The 18439-nt window shown below is 44.2% G+C and overlaps 1 protein-coding gene across 5 annotated transcripts in view; it reads left to right on the top strand.

The window, feature by feature from the left end:
* The first annotated feature begins 1517 nt into the window (after positions 1-1517).
* The window catches only part of CFAP263 (cilia and flagella associated protein 263), a 32173-nt gene continuing 15251 nt past the window's right edge, over positions 1518-18439 (top strand). Inside the window, exons 1-6 of one of the 5 annotated variants that reach the window (XM_019980158.2) lie at positions 1518-1722; positions 5638-5764; positions 6846-7007; positions 12341-12508; positions 13272-13352; positions 16489-16644. In XM_019980158.2, coding sequence (XP_019835717.2) covers positions 1622-1722; positions 5638-5764; positions 6846-7007; positions 12341-12508; positions 13272-13352; positions 16489-16644 — 795 coding nt within the window. In that variant the 5' untranslated portion in view covers positions 1518-1621. Of the gene's footprint in view, positions 1777-5637; positions 5765-6845; positions 7008-12340; positions 12509-13271; positions 13353-16488; positions 16645-18439 lie in introns of all 5 variants that reach the window. The other 4 variants (XM_019980160.2, XM_019980159.2, XM_019980162.2 and 1 more) reach the window with 4 other exon arrangements.

The raw sequence follows: 18439 nt of genomic DNA on the forward strand, positions 1-18439 counted from the left end.
CAAGACACAAGGAAGAAAGCCATGTGAAGAGGTAGGAAGAGATTGCAGCGACAGAGTTACAGGGCAAGGAATGCCAGGGATTGCTGGGAAACATCAAAAGCTAGATAGGATTCTTCCCTAGAGCCTTCCAAGGGAGCCTGGCCTTGACAACCCCTTGATTTTGGACTCCTAGCCTCCAATATTGTGAGATAACAAATTTCTGTTTGTGGCAGTTTGTTATGGCAGCCTTGGGAAACTAATTGCAAGCACTATCTCTGACTTCTACACTTAGGAAGTCAAAGGTACCCCTTTCAGTTATAACAAACAAAAATTTCTCCAGATACTGCAGAATGTCTCCTAGTGGGAGCAGGGGATGCAAAATAGTTGCCCCTCAGCTCTCGTTAAGATCTGCTAAGCTGATGGGGCAAAAATGGTGAGAGGACCAAGCAGAGTGGTCTTGGTGAAAGTCTAATGGTGAATGGTGAAAGTCACTCAGTCACGTCCGCGTCTTTGTGACCCCATGGACTATACAGTCCATGGAATTCTCCAAGCCAGAATACTGGAGTGGGTAGCCTTTCCCTTCTCTAGGGGATCTTCTCAACCCAGGGATGGAACCCAGGTCTCCCACATTGCAGGAGGATTCTTTACCAGCTGAGCCACGGGGAAGCCCAAGAATACTGCAGTGGGTAAGCCTATCCCTTCTCCAGGGGATCTTCCCCACCCTGGAATTGAACCTGGGTCTCCCACATTGCGGGCTGATTCTTTACCAACTGAGCTATCAGGAAAGCCCAGGCAACTCATCTAAGCTACTACATTCCTCAGTTTCCGGATCTGTAAGAGGAAGAGAACAACACCAACTTCATAAGACTGTTTTGAGGGTGAAATGAGTTGATGACTATAAAGTGGTGTGAACCACAACACTGTCACCACCATTACTTCAGGTTGCAACAGTTAGTTTAGGGGCTGTCTCCTCATTTAACCAGGAGCTCCTTGACGAACTGAATGGTCTGCTCCATACATTCCCCCCATGATACTCAGGATCATATACTAATATGATCAATGCCTATTTAGAAATGTCTTGAGTTTATACCCATTTAATAATCAGCCAAGTTTTTCCTTTCCAGGAATGCAGATTATTGGTATCCGAGAGAAGCTGCAGTGAGTATGTATGAAGGTCCAGATGGTGAACAGAGTAGAGGCCTCACAGTGAGGTGGAAGAAGGAAGGCACTCCTGCCAATTCAATGAACTTTAGGGGTCTCAATTTCTCCATTTGGAAATCGAGAATAGATACTATTACAAGGTTGTTGAAAGGATTTTTATAAACTATGCTCAACGTGGTGCCAAGGGTATTAGTAACTGCTGAGCAAACAGCTGTTATTATCATCGTTTTAAGAATACTGTTGAAAAAGTAAACACGAATGCGCCTAGGTATCTAGTCCAAGGCCAGCGATTTCGCTTTGGTCTGCTCTGGGCTGGCCGAAGCGCTGGACTGGGCCTCGGGAAGCCCCGCCCCTCCACTACCGCGTCGGGTCGCCCTGGCAACGCACTGCTTGGTCGCAGCCCGCAGCCCGAGAGACGCGGTCGCTGGTCCCAGGCGCTCTTGGCCACAACCCGGTATTGACCAGAGTAGCTTCGGCAGTGATGACGGACGACGACTCTGAGACTTCTGCCTCGGAAACACAGGCCCAGGAAGAGAGCGATCTGCCTGTTTTCCAGTTGTGTGGGCTGGTGGAAGAGCTCAGGTACCCGCCAGCCGGATTCTGAGGGTGGTCCCTACTCAGCGTGTGGGCTCCGAGGTTGGTCCAGCATGGAGATACTCCCAAGTCCACGCTGAACACTGAGGAAACTGAGACCCGCCCCCCCCCTCCACCCCCCAACCCCCACCCCCCCCCTCCACCCCCCACCCCCCCCTCCACCCCCCACCCCCCCCTCTCCACCCCACCACCAAAAAGTGGTAAAGGCGCCTACCTTTGCTCTTTATTCCCGTGTCTCCACCTTCAGGGGACTAACAAGCCACTGATGGAGACAAAGATGCGAAGCCTAGAGGGTAATTGGTGAAGTTAGAGCTTCAGCCTGGTGGGTCTGTCTGGTGCCACGCTGTGTGCTTAGCCACTTCTCTATTGTGCGATGACAGCTTGGACCAGGTGACCTCTAAGTCCCTTTCCAATGCTAAGATTCTATAATAAAATTAAGATGGAAGCAGATAGAAGGGAGGCTACTGAGATACTTTTAGTATGAAGCAACATACCTAAACCAGAGTATAAGTATAGAAGTGAACAGCAAAGAAGGACTAGCCCAATTTTCTATATTTTTAGCAATCTGTTTTAATATCTACTATGGCAAGTAAATTGGATATCAAGTTCTATGAGGTAATTGAGGTTAGTTGTACAACTTACTGATTTCACATAGAACACCCTGGCCTGGGAGTTGAATAGCTGTTACTGCAAAATGTTTATAAATAGTTTAGGTCAGAATTGAGGTATTATTACTAAAACAGCTACAATCTTGAGTGCTTATTATGCACCAAGTATTTTGCACATATGAACTAATATAATGACAAAATAACCCTAGTAAGATGGTGAGGAAACAGACACAGAAGTTAAGACTTTCTTACAGTCACACAGCTAGTCAGTGGTAGAGCTAAAATTAAGACTCAGATTGCACTATTGTATGTAAATTACATAACTAATAAGAACCTACTGTATAGCACAGAGAAATCTATTCAATGCTCTGTAATGACCTATATGGGAATAGAATAAAAAAGAATGGGTATATGTATATCTATAACTGAGTTTGCTGTAAGCAGAAACTAACACAGCTTTGTAAGTCAACTGTATTCCAATAAAAAATTAATTAAAAAAAAGACTTTGGTGCAACTCCACAGCCTACACTGGGAACATGACATATGCTGAAAAAGAAAGATGCTTTGATGTATCAGGCTTTTCTGTTGAATCTTTCCCACTAATATTAAAATTCAGCCAAACAGGATTTTCAACACAGTAAACAGATGTTTAGCTCAATAACATATGAAAATATCAAAGCTGTTCTCTCTCTTATATACACTTACATACATATGTGTGTATTATATTGTTGCTGTTCAGTCTATAAATTGTGTCGGACTTCTTTTGTGACCCCATGGAACAGAAGGAGCCTGGCGGGCTATAGTCCATGAGTGCATACTAAGTCGATTCAGTCATGTCCGACTCTTTGCGACCCTACAGTCCATAGGGAATTTCCCAGGCAAGACTACTAGAGGGAGTTGCCATTTCCTTCCCCAGAGGATCCTCCCCACCCAGGAATTGCACTCACATTTCCTGCACTGGCTTATGGGTTCTTTACCATTGATGTATTATGTGAAAGTGAAAGTTGCTCAGTCATGTCTGACTCTGCGACACCATGAACTATATAATCCATGGGATTCTCCAGGCCAGAATACTGGAGTAGGTAGCCTTTTCCTTCTCCAGGGCATCTTCCCAACCCAGGGATCGAACTCAGGTCTCCCACATTGCAGGCAAATTCTTTACCAACTGAGCCACCAGGGAAGCCCTATACACTCATATGTAACATACGGGTATGTTATATAAGTTGAAAGGGTCACAATCTTGGCATATACAGGATAAACTAGCTTTGTCATCTCTAATGTTTAAAAACCATCTGTTCAAAGTCTTTTATAATAGACTTCTAGAGAATAATACTTCATCCACTGGGTGGCTGGAAATAAAAGAACTGAGAAATATAAACCAAAGTAAACCTCTGAAGATTGTGGATGTGTGTAACTTCAAGAATTCTGTAGTGGACTTCCCTGGTGGTCCAGTGGTTAAGAATATCCCTGCCAATGCAGGGGACACAGTTTTGATCCCTGGTCTGGGAAGATTCCGGGGAAGGCAATGGCACCCCACTCCAGTACTCTTGCCTGGAAAATCCCATGGACGGAGGAGCCTGGTAGGCTGCAGTCCATGGGGTTTCGAAGAGTCGGACACGACTGAGCGGCTTCCCTTTCACTTTTCACTTTCATGCATTGGAGCAGGAAATGGCAACCCACTTCAGTGTTCTTGCCTGGAGAATCCCAGGGATGGGGGAGCCTGGTGGGCTTCCGTCTATGGGGTCGCACAGAGTCGGACACGACGTAAGCGACTTAGCAGCAGCAGCAGCAGCTGGGAAGATTCTGTATGCCACGGAGCAGTTAAACCTGTGCGCCACAACTACGGAGCCTGTGCTCAGGAGCCCGAAAGCCACAATTACTGCTGTGCACCTAGAGCCTGTGCTTTGCAACAAGAGAAGCCAAGGCAGTCAGAAGCCTATGTACCACAACTGGAGAGAAGCCCCTTGCTGCAACTAGAGAAAGCCTGTTTGCAGCAACAAAGACCCAGTGCGGCCAAAAGTAAAATTTAAAAATAAAATATTAAGTATTAATTCAGAAGGATTTTCACAAATTGGTTAGAAGATACTTGAAGATGAAACTTGTACCAATTTTCAGTATATAGGCATATCTCATTTTATTGCATTTTGCTTTATTGTACTTTACAGACATTGTGTTTTTTACAAAACAAAGGTTTGTGGCAACTCTGCATTGAGCAAGCATTTTGATGCTATTTTTTCCAACATCATTTGCTCATTTTGTGTCTCTGTCACATTTCCATGGTTTTTTGAAATATTTCAAGCTTTTTCTTTATATTATTATATTTGTTATGGTGATTTGTGGTCACTGATTTTTGATGCTACTATTGCAAAGATTATGACCTGCTGAAAGCTCAGATGATGGTTAGTGTTTTTTAGCAATAAAGCATTGTTAATTAAAGTATGTACTTTTTTTAGACGTAATGGCATGCACACTTAGTAGACTACAGTATAATGTAAACATAATTTTAATGCACCAAAAAACCAAAAAATTCATTTGACTCACTTTATTGCACTATTTACTTGATTGCAGTTGTTCGAAACTGAATCCATTATATCCCCAATGTATGCCTGTAATCCTAGTGCTCTGAACTTTATGGCTCATTGCTGCTGCTGCTAAGTCGCTTCAGTCGTGTCCGACTCTGTGCGACCCCATAGACGGCAGCCCACCAGGCTCCCCCGTCCCTGGGATTCTCTAGGCAAGAACACTGGAGTGAGTTGCCATTTCCTTCTCCAATGCATGAAAGTGAAAAGTGAAAGTGAAGTTGCTCAGTCGTGTCCGACTCTTCGAAACCCCATGGACTGCAGCCCACCAGGCTCCTCCGTCCATGGGATTTTCCAGGCAAGAGTACTGGAGTGGGGTGCCATTGCCTTCTCCTTATGGCTCATTAGATGTATATTAAAAAAATATATAGAATATGTAAATAGCATTTACTGTGAGCCAGGCACTGTCCCAGAGTCTTTGCTTTCCTTATCACAACCCTCAAAGATAGGTGCTATTATTATTCCCATTTTACAGATGAGGAAAGCGAGGCACCAGAAGTTAAGTATCTTACAAGGTCATACAAAGCTGCTGCTTTGCTGCTAAGTCGCTTCAGTCGTGTCTGACCCTGTGCGACCCCATAGACGGCAGCCCACCAGGCTCCCCCATCCCTGGGATTCTCCAGGCAAGAACACTGCTAGCAAGTGTTAAATACTAGGTACTTGGGATTTAAACTCCAGTTGGTGGAACTTTCTCAAGGGCACCCTCTGTTTTGCAGCTATGGAAACTCTGCTCTCAAAACTGAGACGGAGATGTTTGAAAAATATTATAATAAACTGGAGCTCAAGGATCAGCGACCTCCACGATTATCAGAAATCAAAATAACAGGAGCAGAAATTGCACAGGTATGCAAGGGAGATCTAAGAATTCTTTAAAGCTCTTTGCCCCTTTAGATGCAAGTAGCATTTGTTATCTGCCTTTGCTGTGCCCTTCTTGGCCAAGTGGCATATGACTTTCTCCCTGTTCTAATTTTGGTTCTTTTCCCTCCAAGGTTTCTCTTTAGATTAGGATTGACATATATATACTACCATGTGTAAAATAGATTGCTAGCAGGAATCTGCTGTATAGCACAGGGAGCTCAGCTCAGTGCTCTGTGATGAACTAGAGGGGTGGGGTGGAAAGGGTGAGAGAGAAGCCCAAGAGGGAGGGGATACATGTATACACATAACTGGTTCACTTCATTGTACAGCAGAAACTAACACAATATTATAAAGCAATTATACTCCATTGAAAAAAAAAGGAAGCTGACTCAAAAAAAATAGTACATGGTAGGGGTCTATCTTTTGAGGATCAAACAATGCCATCTTCAGGTCCACACATTTCCTGGGTCACCTGCTTTTGACCTTAGGCTTCATTGCCCTGTTGTTGCTGTTCAGTCGATTAGTCGAGTTCTACTCTTTGCGACCCCACGGACTGCAGCATGCCAGGCTTCCCTGTCCTTCTCTATCTCCCAGAGTTTGCTCAAACTCATGTCTGTTGAGTTGACGATGTCATCCAACCATGTCAATGCTTAGGAAATCCAACATTTTTGTCTGGTTTTTGCTGAAAACCATGCCCCCCAGTGCATTTTCTCTTTTATATCCAGCTCAGGAAGCACTGAGCTCTTACCCTGACACTGATTTGATTGCTAGTCTATAGCAATTTGCTTTAGTTCAGGGTTTCCCCACACTCAAGACACTTCCCCTTATTTTCAGTTCATTGTCAAGCATAGAGCTTTGAAGTATTTTGTGCAGTACCTTAGGTTGACTTGTGAAATGAACATCACCTCGGGCCCAGTGTCCAGCACCATTTATCATGGAGCTGGTTTGCTCTGGCCGTCATTCAGCATTATTTCTAGCATGTTCGAGTGGTTGTTTTGATACCCACCTTGGGTTGCTTTCTTACCAGTTCCTACCTGACAATGGCTTTGTACTGCTTGTGTTACAGTTACGAAGCAGGCGTAAATCCAAGTCCCGCGTGGGCATGGAACGTGTGATGGGCCTCAGTGTGGACCAAAAATTGGAACTTGTGCAAAAGGAGCTGGAAGACACAAAGGATGAGATCAGGCACATGAGAGCGAACGCTGAGCGCGACCTACAGCATCACGAGGTAGACCTTCCAGTGGGCCGTCCTCCCTGGGCTCCCCGCTTCTGCCTCGGCAAGAAGTATCTTTAGTATGTTCATATGATTGTAGGTGCTTTGAGAGAAACACACTCGGATAAAATAAACTGAGGACCTACCTTTAAGGAACTTACCACTTGCCTGAGGGGATATCAAATTTTAAACTTTTGGTCTTTCCTGGTATTCCAGTGTTAAGAATCTGCATTCCAGTGCAGGGGACACAGGTTCGATCCCTAGTCTGGGAAGATTCCATGGGCCACAGGGCAGCTAAGGCCCTGCGCCACAACTACTGAAGCCTTAGGGCTCCAGAGCCTGTGCTCCATTGAGAAGCCCATTGCACTGCAACTAGAGAGAAACCTCTGCTTGCCGCAACTAGGGAGAGCCCTCATGTAGTAACAAAGACCCAGCACAACTAAAAATAAATAAATAAATAAAATTTAAAAAATTTTTTTAACTCTTTAAGTGAACAATTTCAAAATACACAAATGTAGAGAAGCTAGCACAGTGAACCCTTATGCATTCAACACCCGCACATAGCAGTCATCAACATGTGGCTGCTCTTGTTCCCTCCATAACCCTACCAACTTCCCACTCGTAACTGGCCACTGGGTATTATGAAGGGGATCTTACAGATACTGTTTATCTGTAAATATTTCAATATATGTTTCTAAGATATGGATTCTTTAAAAAAAAACCCGTTATCAATAACCATCAGTTCAGTTCAGTTGCTCAGTCGTGTCCGACTCTCTGAGACCCCATGAACTGCAGCATGCCAGGCCTCCCTGTCCATCACCAACTCCTGGAGTTTACCCAAACTCATGTCCATTGAGTCAGTGATGCCATCCAACCATAAATGCTCTTAAAAATTCAGAATAATTCCTTAATGATATACAGGGCTTGAGGTTTAAGTCAGTGAGTCGAGTGAAAAATCCCTTGTCACCTTCCATGGGTTGCATCCATGACCATGGTTCACGTCATATGGGAGACCAAGGTGGTCAGTTTTCCAACAGGGAAGAAACATCACTTTCATTTGGTTGCCAATAGGATGAAGTTGCTGGCTTGCATTTGATAGCCATCTTGTATGAAAAAAATAGATGTTTCTGTTCTATTTCTAATTTTTTTCCATTTCTAATGAAGGCATCATATTCATTTCCTTGAAAGGGACAGAAAGTGAACTCATGTCTCCATTAATAGAACCATCTCTATGGCATAAACCTCTCCTGCCCTTCCCCCTCTCTCCTCCTTTCTCTTTCCCAACATGCTGCATTGAATTCCAACATGTTAAAGGAGCTCAGGATGTGGTAGCATTGTCCTCACATGCTGAACTATGTGATTAAACATAACGGTGTGGGTTAGAGTGGTCAGAGAAGACATGTTGGGGAGGTAGGGCTGGACATAGGACTTGACATGTGAAGAATGACGGCAATTGTTTAAGGAATAGGAAAACAAGGGCACCCTAAGTAAGGTGAATGACATGAACAAGGAAGTGGAGGTGGGAATGTTCACAGCAAGTTCATAACCCTGAGGAGGTTGGTGTGGTTAGAGAAGAACGTGCTTTGAGGGATGTATTAGGAAATCAGGTTGAGTAGGCAGAGGGGTTTCTCTCTGATGCCTTAGAAAGCAGGACCGCAGTGAAGATAATTGAGCAGGAGAGTTATGTATCAGTTCATTTCAGTTGCTCAGTTGTGTCTGACTCTTTGCAACCCCATAGACTGCAGCACAGCAGGTTTCCCTGCCCATCACCAACTCCTGGAGCTTACCCAAACTCACGTCCATCGCATCAGTGATGCCATCCAACTATCTCATCCTCTGTCGTCCCCTTCTCCTCTCACCTTCAATCTTTCCCAGCATCAGGGTCTTTTCCAATGAGTCAGTTCTTCAGATCAGGTGGCCAAAGTATTGGAGTTTCAGCTTCAACATCAGTCCTTCCAATCAGTATTCAGGACTTATTTCCTTTAGGATTGACAGGTTGGATCTCCTTGCAGTCCAAGGAACTCTCAAGACTCTTCTTCAACACCACAGTTCAAAAGCATCAATTCTTCGGTGCTCAGCTTTCTTTGTAGTCCAACTCTCATGACCACTTGAAAAACCATAGCCTTGACTAGATGGACCTTTGTGGGCAAAGTAATATCTCTGCTTTTTATATGCTGTCTAGGTTGGTCATAACTTTTCTTCCAAGGAGTAATCATCTTTTAATTTCATGGCTGCAGTCACCATGTGCAGTGATTTTGGAGCCCAAAAAAATAAAGTCTCTCACTGTTTACCCATCTGTTTGCCATGAAGTGATGGGACCAGATGCCATGATCTTAGTTTCCTGAGTGTTGAGTTTTAAACCAGCTTTTTCACTCTCCACTTTCACTTTCATCAAGAAGCTTTTTAGTTCCTCTTCACTTTCTGCCATAAGGGTGGTGTCATCTGCATATCTGAGGTTATTGATATTTCTCCTGGCAATCTTGATTCCAGCTTGTCCTTCTTCCAGCCCAGCGTTTCTCATGATGTACTCTGCATATAAGTTAAATAAGCAGGGTGACAATATACAGCCTTGACATACTCCTTTCCCGATTTGGAACCAGTCCGTTGTTCCATGTCCAGTTCTAACTGTTGCTTCCTGGCCTGCATATAGATTTCTCAGGAGGCAGGTCAGGTGGTCTGGTATTCTCATCTCTTGCAGAATTTTCCACAGTTTATTGTGATCCACACAGTCAAAGGCTTTGGCATAGTCAATAAAGCAGAAGTAGATGTTTTTCTGGAACTCTCTTGCTTTTTCAATGATCCAGCGGATGTTGGCGATTTGATCTCTGGTTGCTCTGCTGCTGCTAAGTCACTTCAGTTGTGTCCAACTCTGTGTGACCCCATAGATGGAAGCCCACCAGGCTCCCCCGTCCCTGGGATTCTCCAGGCAAGAACACTGGAGTGGGTTGCCATTTCCTTCTCCAATGCATGAAAGTGAAAAGTGAAATAAAGTCGCTCAGTTGTATCCAACTCTTAGTGATCCCATGGACTGCAGCCTACCAGGCTTCTCTGTCCATGGGATTTTCCAGGCAAGAATACTGGAGTGGGGTGCCATCACCTTCTCTGTTGCTCTGCCTTTTCTAAATCCAGCTTGAACATCTGCAAGTTCATGGTTCATGTCCTGTTGAAGCCTGGCTTGGAGAATTTTGAGCATTACTTTGCTAGTGTGTAAGATGAGTACAATTATTCAGTAGTTTGAGCATTCTTTGGCATTGCCTTTCTTTGGGATTGGAATGAAAACTGACCTTTTCCAGTCTTGTGACCACTGCTGAGTTTTCCAAATTTTCTGGCATATTGGGTGCAGCACTTTAACAGCATCATCTTTCAGGATTTGAAATAGTTCAACTGGAATTCCATCACCTCCACTAGCTTTGTTTGTAGTGATGCTTCCTGAGGCCCACTTGACTTTGCATTCCAGGATGTCTGGCTGTAGGTGAGTGATCACACCATCGTGATTATCTGGGTCATGAAGATCTTTTTTGTACAGTTCTTCTGTGGATTCTTGCCACCTCTTCTTAATATCTTCTGCTTCTGTTAGGTCCATACCATTTCTGGTATGGTATACCTAACACAATCTAAAGATTGTGCCCATCTTTGCATGAAATATTCCTTTGGTATCTCTAATTCTTTTGAAGAGATCTCTAGTTTTTCCCATTCTATTGTTTTACTCTATTTCTTTGCATTGATCACTGAGGGAGACTACTTTCTTATCTCTCCTTGCTATTCTTTGGAACTCTGCATTCAAATGGGTATATCTTTCCTTTTCTCCTTTGCCTTTTGCTTCTGTTCTTTTCTCAGCTATTTGTGAGGCCTCTTCAGACAACCATTTTGCCTTTTTACATTTCTTTTTCTTAGGGATGGTCTTGCTCCCTGTCTCCTGTACAATGTCACAAACCTCATCCATAGTTCTTCAGGCACCGTCTATCATATCTAATCCCTTGAATCTAGTCACTTCTACTGTATAGTTGTAAGAGATTTGATTTAGGTCATACCTGAATGGTTTAGTGGTTTTCCCTACTTTCTTCAATTTCAGTCTGAATTTGGCAATAAGGAGTTCCTGATCTGAGCCACAGTCAGCTCCCTGTCTTGTTTTTGCTGACTGTATAGAGCTTCTCTATCTTTGGCTGCAAAGAATATAATCAATCTGATTTCAGTATTGACCATCTGGTGATGTCCAAGTGTAGAGTCTTCTCTTGTGTTGTTGGAAGTGGGTGTTTGCTATGACCAGTGTGTTCTCTTGGCAAAACTCTATTAGCCTTTGCCCTGCTTCATTCTGTACTCCAAGGCCAAATTTGCCTGTTACTCCAGATATCTCTTGACTTCCTACTTTTGCATTCCAGTAATGTATAGAAAATAGCATTTAAGGTGGATAGATGTTCTGGCCTGTGAGATTTATAGGGAGGGAGGAGGCTATGGCCAGATGCTGGCCAGCAAAGGAAGATGCTTTTGGACCTTGGTGCCCAGTGAAAGAGCCTGATCAAAGATGATTTGCTCTGTGGCTACTCATTTTATTCTTTAAAATAATATCTTCATGTTTGCATTTTTAAATTTAAAGATAATCTCTGTTGTAGCAAAATTTAAACATGCAGGTAAGCTAAAAGAGAAACATTTGAAAACATCCACCAAGAGATAATTACTGTTGGTTCCTGTATTTGTCTCCTAGAGTTTAGATTTCCTATGTATATGTGAATGTCTTTATAAAAAGGTATCATATTATTTTGTGAACTGTGTTTTTCACTTACAGTGTATTGTATTTCACTTACAGTGTCTTTCTGTATCAATACATAGATTCGTTATTACTTTTTTTTTTTTCAAATTATAAAAGTACATAGTAAGAGTACTTCTCTGCCTCCCTCCTAGTCCATCTTTCCAGATACAGCTGTGGTTATTGTTTTGGCATATAACCTTCCAGATATTATATGTGTGTATATATATATATATGATATGGTATATATATGCTATATGATATACATATATATATGATATGGTGATATATGATAGATATTAGTGTTATAATTTTAATGATAAATAACATTTCAGATAAGGAAATACATATTTCTGGAGATACTCGAGGCCCTTTTTTGTTTGTTCTTCCCCTTTATATATATAGATACTGTAACTTTTTTGAGGCATGCTTTTTAATAACAAGGTTCATATGGTCCCATTTGTATCTTCAGGGTATCTTTCTAAGACTAAGAAGAAACGTTAGGCATTGGGACCCAAATAGGCCTGAGACCTTAGGTTTCCTTAGATGTATATCTCCTTGAGAAGTTTTGCAAACTGTCCTCTCTTTGCACTGACTCCCCCAGGCTATCATCGAGGAAGCTGAAATTCGATGGACCGAAGTCCAGAAGGAAGTGCATGACTTTGAAAAAGATATTCTAAAGACCATATCCAAGAAGAAAGGGAGTATTTTGGCCACTCAGAAAGTGATGAAGTACATTGAGGACATGAATCGTCGGCGAGTGAGTTGGCAGGTGGTTAGAGCTTAGAGAGGGGAATACTTTCATGGAACGATGACACAGAAGTGGTCCACGTGAGGCTGCCCCACTCCGTTTGGTCCACCATAACTCTTGCCCACATATGAACATTTTTTGTGTCCCTCAAGGCGTGTGTGTCTTAAAATGCAAGTTTATCAAAGCCAAAATCAAACAGGCAGAATGGATATTCATAGTTATCTCAGATCAGCTTCTTCCTTTTAATTTTCTTGTTTGTTTCAAGACCTGCTGTCTTCTTGAGAAAAGTGTGAGCCTGTTTAGTCAGGTGATTACATAGTGTAGGACAAATAAACCTTAATTTCTTTGAGTTCCATTAGTGTGAGAATGAGACAAATGTTCCTTTACTTTCAAAGATTTTGTAGCCTATCAAGCTTTGGATCCTGCAGATAGGTAGTGGTACTAACCCCAACATGTTATATGTAATAAAAAATTATGTAAATTACCAAGAGGGTAATAGATCAAGGAATCATAAGATCATTTTGTCAGGAAAGGTCCCTATATCCAACAATATACTCAAGTTATCTTGAATTTAAAAGTAATAGAAAATTTGTGTAGAGCAGACCCAGTTTCCTCTGCTTCTTGCTCTCGAGCAAGGATATCATAGCAACACCAGCTTGAGTAGACATCAAAGAGTTAAAAATAAGTGACTGCATGTTAGGGCTCAAAGTTTAGTTTTGCAGTGGCAGACCTGCCGATAGGGAAGAAGGAGGACAATGGATTAAAATTTGCTTTTATTTTTAAGGATAATATGAAGGATAAATTACGTTTGAAAAATGTTTCGCTCAAAGTCCAGAGGAAAAAGTTGCTTTTACAGTTGAGGCAGGTAAGTGGATTTGTCTTTCTTTTCTTTCTTTTTTTTTTAAGGTTACTGTAGTGGGTAGAACAACATCCTCCCAAAAATGTCCATGTCTCCGAATTCCCAAGATGTCCATGTCCTAATTCCTGGAGTCTGTGACTATGTTACTTTACGTGGCATAAGGATTTTGCAGGTGTGATGAAATCAAGAATGTTGAGATGGGGAGAATATCTTGGAGTATCTAAGTGGGTCCAATGTAATCACAAGAGTCCTTAGGAGAGGGAGGCAGGAGAGTGAGAGACAGAGAAGATGTGGAAATAGAGGCAGAGATCAAAGCGAAGGAAGGGATCATGAATGAAGGATGCAGACTGCCTGTAGCAGCTGGTAATGGCAAGGAAACAGATTCACCTCTAGAGCCTCCAGAATGAATGCCACCCTGCCAACTCCTTGGTTTTAAAGAACTGTTTTGGACTTCTGACCTCATGAGCTGTAAGAGAATACACTTCTATTGTTTTAAACCTCTGCATTTGTGGTCATCTTTTACGGTAGCAACAGGAAACTAACACAGTTTCTATGCTGATAAATCTGTAATGGAGCTGGCTTGAATTTAAAAGACCTTCATGGGGCTTCCCTGGTGGCTCAGTGGTAAAGAATCCACCTGCCATAGCAAGAGACACAGGTTTGATCCCCGGTCCAGTAACTAAGATTCCATATGCCGCAGAACAACTAACTCACAACTACAGAGCCTGTGCTCTAGAGACCGGGAACCGCAACTGCCGAGCCCAGGTGCCACAACGACTGAAGCCCGTGTGTGAGCCCTTGCTCCACGATAAGAGAAGCTGCTGCAATGAGAAGCCCGCAAACTGCAACTAGAGAGTAGCCCCTGCTCGCCTCAACTAGAGAAAAGCCCCCACAACAACAAAGACCCAGCACAGCCAAAAATACAGAAAGAAAACTATATGTAAAAACCCTCATGACATACTTGTTGACCCTTTTGGGGAGTGTGGCCTGGGTGGCACAGTTCGGAGTATGCTTTGCTGAGTCTTTGAGCAGCTGATCCAAAAGGCTCCTGATGAAAGGCAGACATGGCACAAGGCCTCTGGAATGTGGTTACACGGTTCCCTCCTCTCTGAGCTCAGTATTTCTGTCATTAACTCAAATGCAGGCACTGATGGCATAGCATCAGAGGTGGCTGCTGACAGTGACACAGAGTCAGGCAGGAGAGTTAATGTCTGGGGCCTGTGGGTTGATTGACTTGGGATCCCAAAGTCTCAACAGGTTGGGGGCAACTTTAACACATGAGGTAACTAAGGCCAAATGTGAGATCCTTCACTTTGATTCCCCCCAAATACCTACACAGGTCCTGGGTGGCTTAGTCGTGGAGCAGCTGATACAGTCAGTTCAGTTGGGGGCCATGCTGTGGCCTAGGCTGCACTCCACAATGCCACCTCCCTCCCCTCGCAAAGGGGTGGTCTCTCTGCCCTCTGTTCTGACGTTCTGAGTAACCCCACCTGGAGCACCGTGTCTCACGGAGAGCTCCACGCTTGAAGGAATCTGCAAACTAGCATCCACATAGGAGAGGGAACCGAGAGCACATCAGGGGACCTGGGACTCATGGGGCCAAGGAGCAGGGGTCCATGCTGCCTCCAAGTGCTCTCTCTGGCTGCTGTGGGAAAGGACCACACCACTTGGGAGGGTCCCCAGGGTGGAGCCAGGGTGGAGATGTCAGCGAAGGAGAGTTGAGTTCAGTGGAAGAAAGAACGTGGCCCCACCACGTTTTCAAGAATGTGCCTCCTGATACCGAGTTCCTGGTTCTCTGGGCTTCATGCAAGCTCAGGCATCCAGAAGCATGAGAGAGGAAGCAGATGGCTGACCTTGAACCTAAAAGCCATTGCTACCCAGAGATGACACTGACAGGGTCCTGTCCTCACAGGCTCACAGGGAGAGGTGATGGTGAGAAAAGGCGTAGACGTGTAACTGCTAGACGGAGATCACAGAAGCCACGACCAGGAGCCACAGAATCCAGAGACTGAGTGGAGGGAGGGGTTGCCTTCTGGTGTGGAAGATGGGAACAGTTTGAGCTGCAGGATGGGTCAAGTTAGGGCTTAAGGAAATTGTTGTGTTATTCGGGAGGAAGGGAAGAAGATGTCTTTTAGGAGGTATACAGCTTGAATAGCAAGTGGGTGAGGGGAGCAGTCCCGAGGTTGGCTTTTGTGACCACAGACGTGAGATGCCGTAGAGCTGATGGGACAGGTAAGTGGGGTGAGGGCTAGGGAGGCCACCCAATGCACTGATACACCCCCAGTGCAGAAATGTCATGCAACCAAAGGAAAGGCATTTATGTGCTGCTTATTCTGAGTTTTCCAGGTTAAAAGCAACTTTTAATGGCCTCTTCCTTCACAGCCCTGTTGAGGCACCACCTCCTCGGGGAAGCCTCCCTGACCCGGCCTTGCATACTCTCCTGGCCTGCCTGAGGGGCTTCTGTTTGCGTGCTGCCCCTGTGTGTCCCTCAACACCATGCTGTGATCTGCCTGTGAACTGTCATTGAGTATGGGAGTACTGTATTTACTCAGATCTCTATCCCTAGGGCCTAACACCATGCCTGGCACCAAGCAGATCCCCAATCCAAGTTTGTAGAATGACTGAATGATGACTGACTTCCAAAAGCTCACCTGAAATTGAATGTATGGCTATACAGAAGTCACAACCTCACGTCATTTCTTTTTCTTTTTTGGCCATGTTCTATTCTTTATTATTATTGTTTTTTTTACTGGCATATAATTGCTTTACAAAGTTGAGCTCGTTTCTGCTATACAATGAAGTGAATCAGCTATACGTATGCATACACCCCTCCGGGCCCCGTCACCCCATCCCACCCCTCTGGGTCATCACGGAGCACTGAGCTGAGCTGCCTTGCTATACTGCAGGTTCCCACTAGCTATCTGTTTTACACACGGTAGCACATGTCGCTCCCAGTCTCCCAGTTCATCCTGCCTAGCCCTTCCCCCACTGTGTCCACAAGTCCTTTCTCTGCATCTGCATCTCTATTCCTGCCCTGCAAATAGGCTCCTCTGTATCATTTCTTTCAGATTTCACACTTACGCATTAATATATGTTTGTTTTTGTCTTTCTGACTTGTGACACTCTTCTTCCTGAGCTGTAGAAGGAGGAGGTAGGCGAGGCCCTCCACGACGTTGACTTCCAGCAGCTGAAGATCGAGAATGCTCAGTTTTTAGAGACGATTGAAGCAAGGAATCAAGAGCTGATCCAGATGAAGCTGGCATCTGGAAACACCCTGCAGATCCTTAACGCGTACAAAGTAAGGTCCAAGCTCCTGCCCCCATGCCTGGGGTTTCCTGTGCCACAGCGAGGTTCTGGGACATCACTGTGGCTTCACTGAGAGCCTGGGCATCCTACACTCCCCCGAGAGCCTAGGCATCCTACACTCCCCCGTTGCTCTCTGATTTCTCCTGACAAAGCCATATCTCCTGCTGTTGCTGCTGCTGTGTCACTTCTGTTGTGTCCAACTCTTTGTGACCCCAGGGACTGCAGCCTACCAGGTTCCTCTGTCCACGGGATTTTCCAGGCAAGAGTACTGGAGTGGGTTGCCATTGCCTTCTCCAGCCATATCTCCTAAAATCCCCCAAATGTCTCTATAACCCTGACTATGTGTTAAAACCAGTTGAGGAGCCTTTTTTCTTTTTTTTTTTTAAAAAAAGATAGACACACTAATTCAACCCCGACCAATTGAATTAAGAGGTGAGAGCCATACATTTTTTTTAACTCCCCAGATGATTTTTATGCACTGTGAGTTTTAAGAACCAGCCACAATTAGGGCTGTATTTAATTTAGTCTGTAATAAGCACTTCCCTGGGGCTTCCCTGGTGGCTCAGTGGTAAAGAACTCGCCTGCCAATGCAGGAGACTTGGGCTCGATCCCTGTCTTAACAGGGAAGATGCCCTGGAGAAGGAAATGGCAAACCACTCCAGTATTCTAGCCTGGGAAATCCCATGGACAGAGGAACCTGGTGGGCTACAATCCATGGAATTGTAAGAGAGTCAGACACAACTGAGCAAATAAACAACGATAAGTACTTCCCTGCTTAAAACTCTGCAAAGGAAACCATCTTAGCTATAAATTAAAAAAAAAAACACACCTACTAAATAATTCCTTATCTACACAGAACTGTTTTTGGGGAGAAAGAGGCAATATTGACAATTAAGCAGGGACTGTGGGCATGAGCGTGGCCTGTCCCTGGCAGACCAGGCGGCCTGGTCACTCTGCTGGCAACTGTCTGATGCAGTGGCCCATCTATCCTGCCCACTGGCCTGGGAGACAAGGGTGGTTTTTACAGAAGAACATTTGCAACTGATTTTGATAGAGAACGCTCCCGTTGACACCCAGTTAAGTAAAATTGATTTCTCCCCTAGAAATTTCATTCTTCTCATTTGTAGACCGGTATCCCAAAATATTATACTTAATTATTTCATTTTGAATTTTATCAATAAAACAATTGTGGCAGTTTGTTTTCTTCTCTTGTTAATATAATTATACAGTGTCCTCAATTTTGCCTCTTGGCCTGCAAAGCCTGAAATATTTCCCATCTAACCTTTTACAGAACAAGGTTGCTGACCCTTGGCCTAGTGCCTTGGTGGCAATAGCAGCTATGGACTTAGATAGCTCACAAGCAAACTTCATTTGGTCCACACGGTGTCATTTAAAAATGTGAATTCAAATGTGTTTATATTAGGCTTATGTTTGTTCAATGTTTTCCTTTTACAAATGAAAAACCTGAGGCTGAAAGAGAGAGAGTAATTGCTGGATTCAAGCCACATGCTGTGACGGAGCTGGGGCTCCTAGTCCAGTGCGTGTCCCGCCTTACCCACTGCCTTCCGCTGGCAAAGTGTGTGTAGACAAGGTCACGCTTACATTCTGAAATTCTTGTGTCCAGCTGGAGAGCTGCGAGGTATGTGGTTACACCACACTGGACCTTGATCTGATCCTGAGGAATCAACTAAGTGGCCCAGGGCCAGTCAGGTCTTGTGGGGAAAAGTCAGGGCTTTGGAGTGGAGCTACTGGGTATAAAATACTAATATGACAGCCAGGCCCAGGTC

The sequence above is a fragment of the Bos indicus genome, chromosome 18 (genome assembly GCF_029378745.1).
Source record: "Bos indicus isolate NIAB-ARS_2022 breed Sahiwal x Tharparkar chromosome 18, NIAB-ARS_B.indTharparkar_mat_pri_1.0, whole genome shotgun sequence".
Classification (NCBI taxonomy): domain Eukaryota; kingdom Metazoa; phylum Chordata; class Mammalia; order Artiodactyla; family Bovidae; genus Bos; species Bos indicus.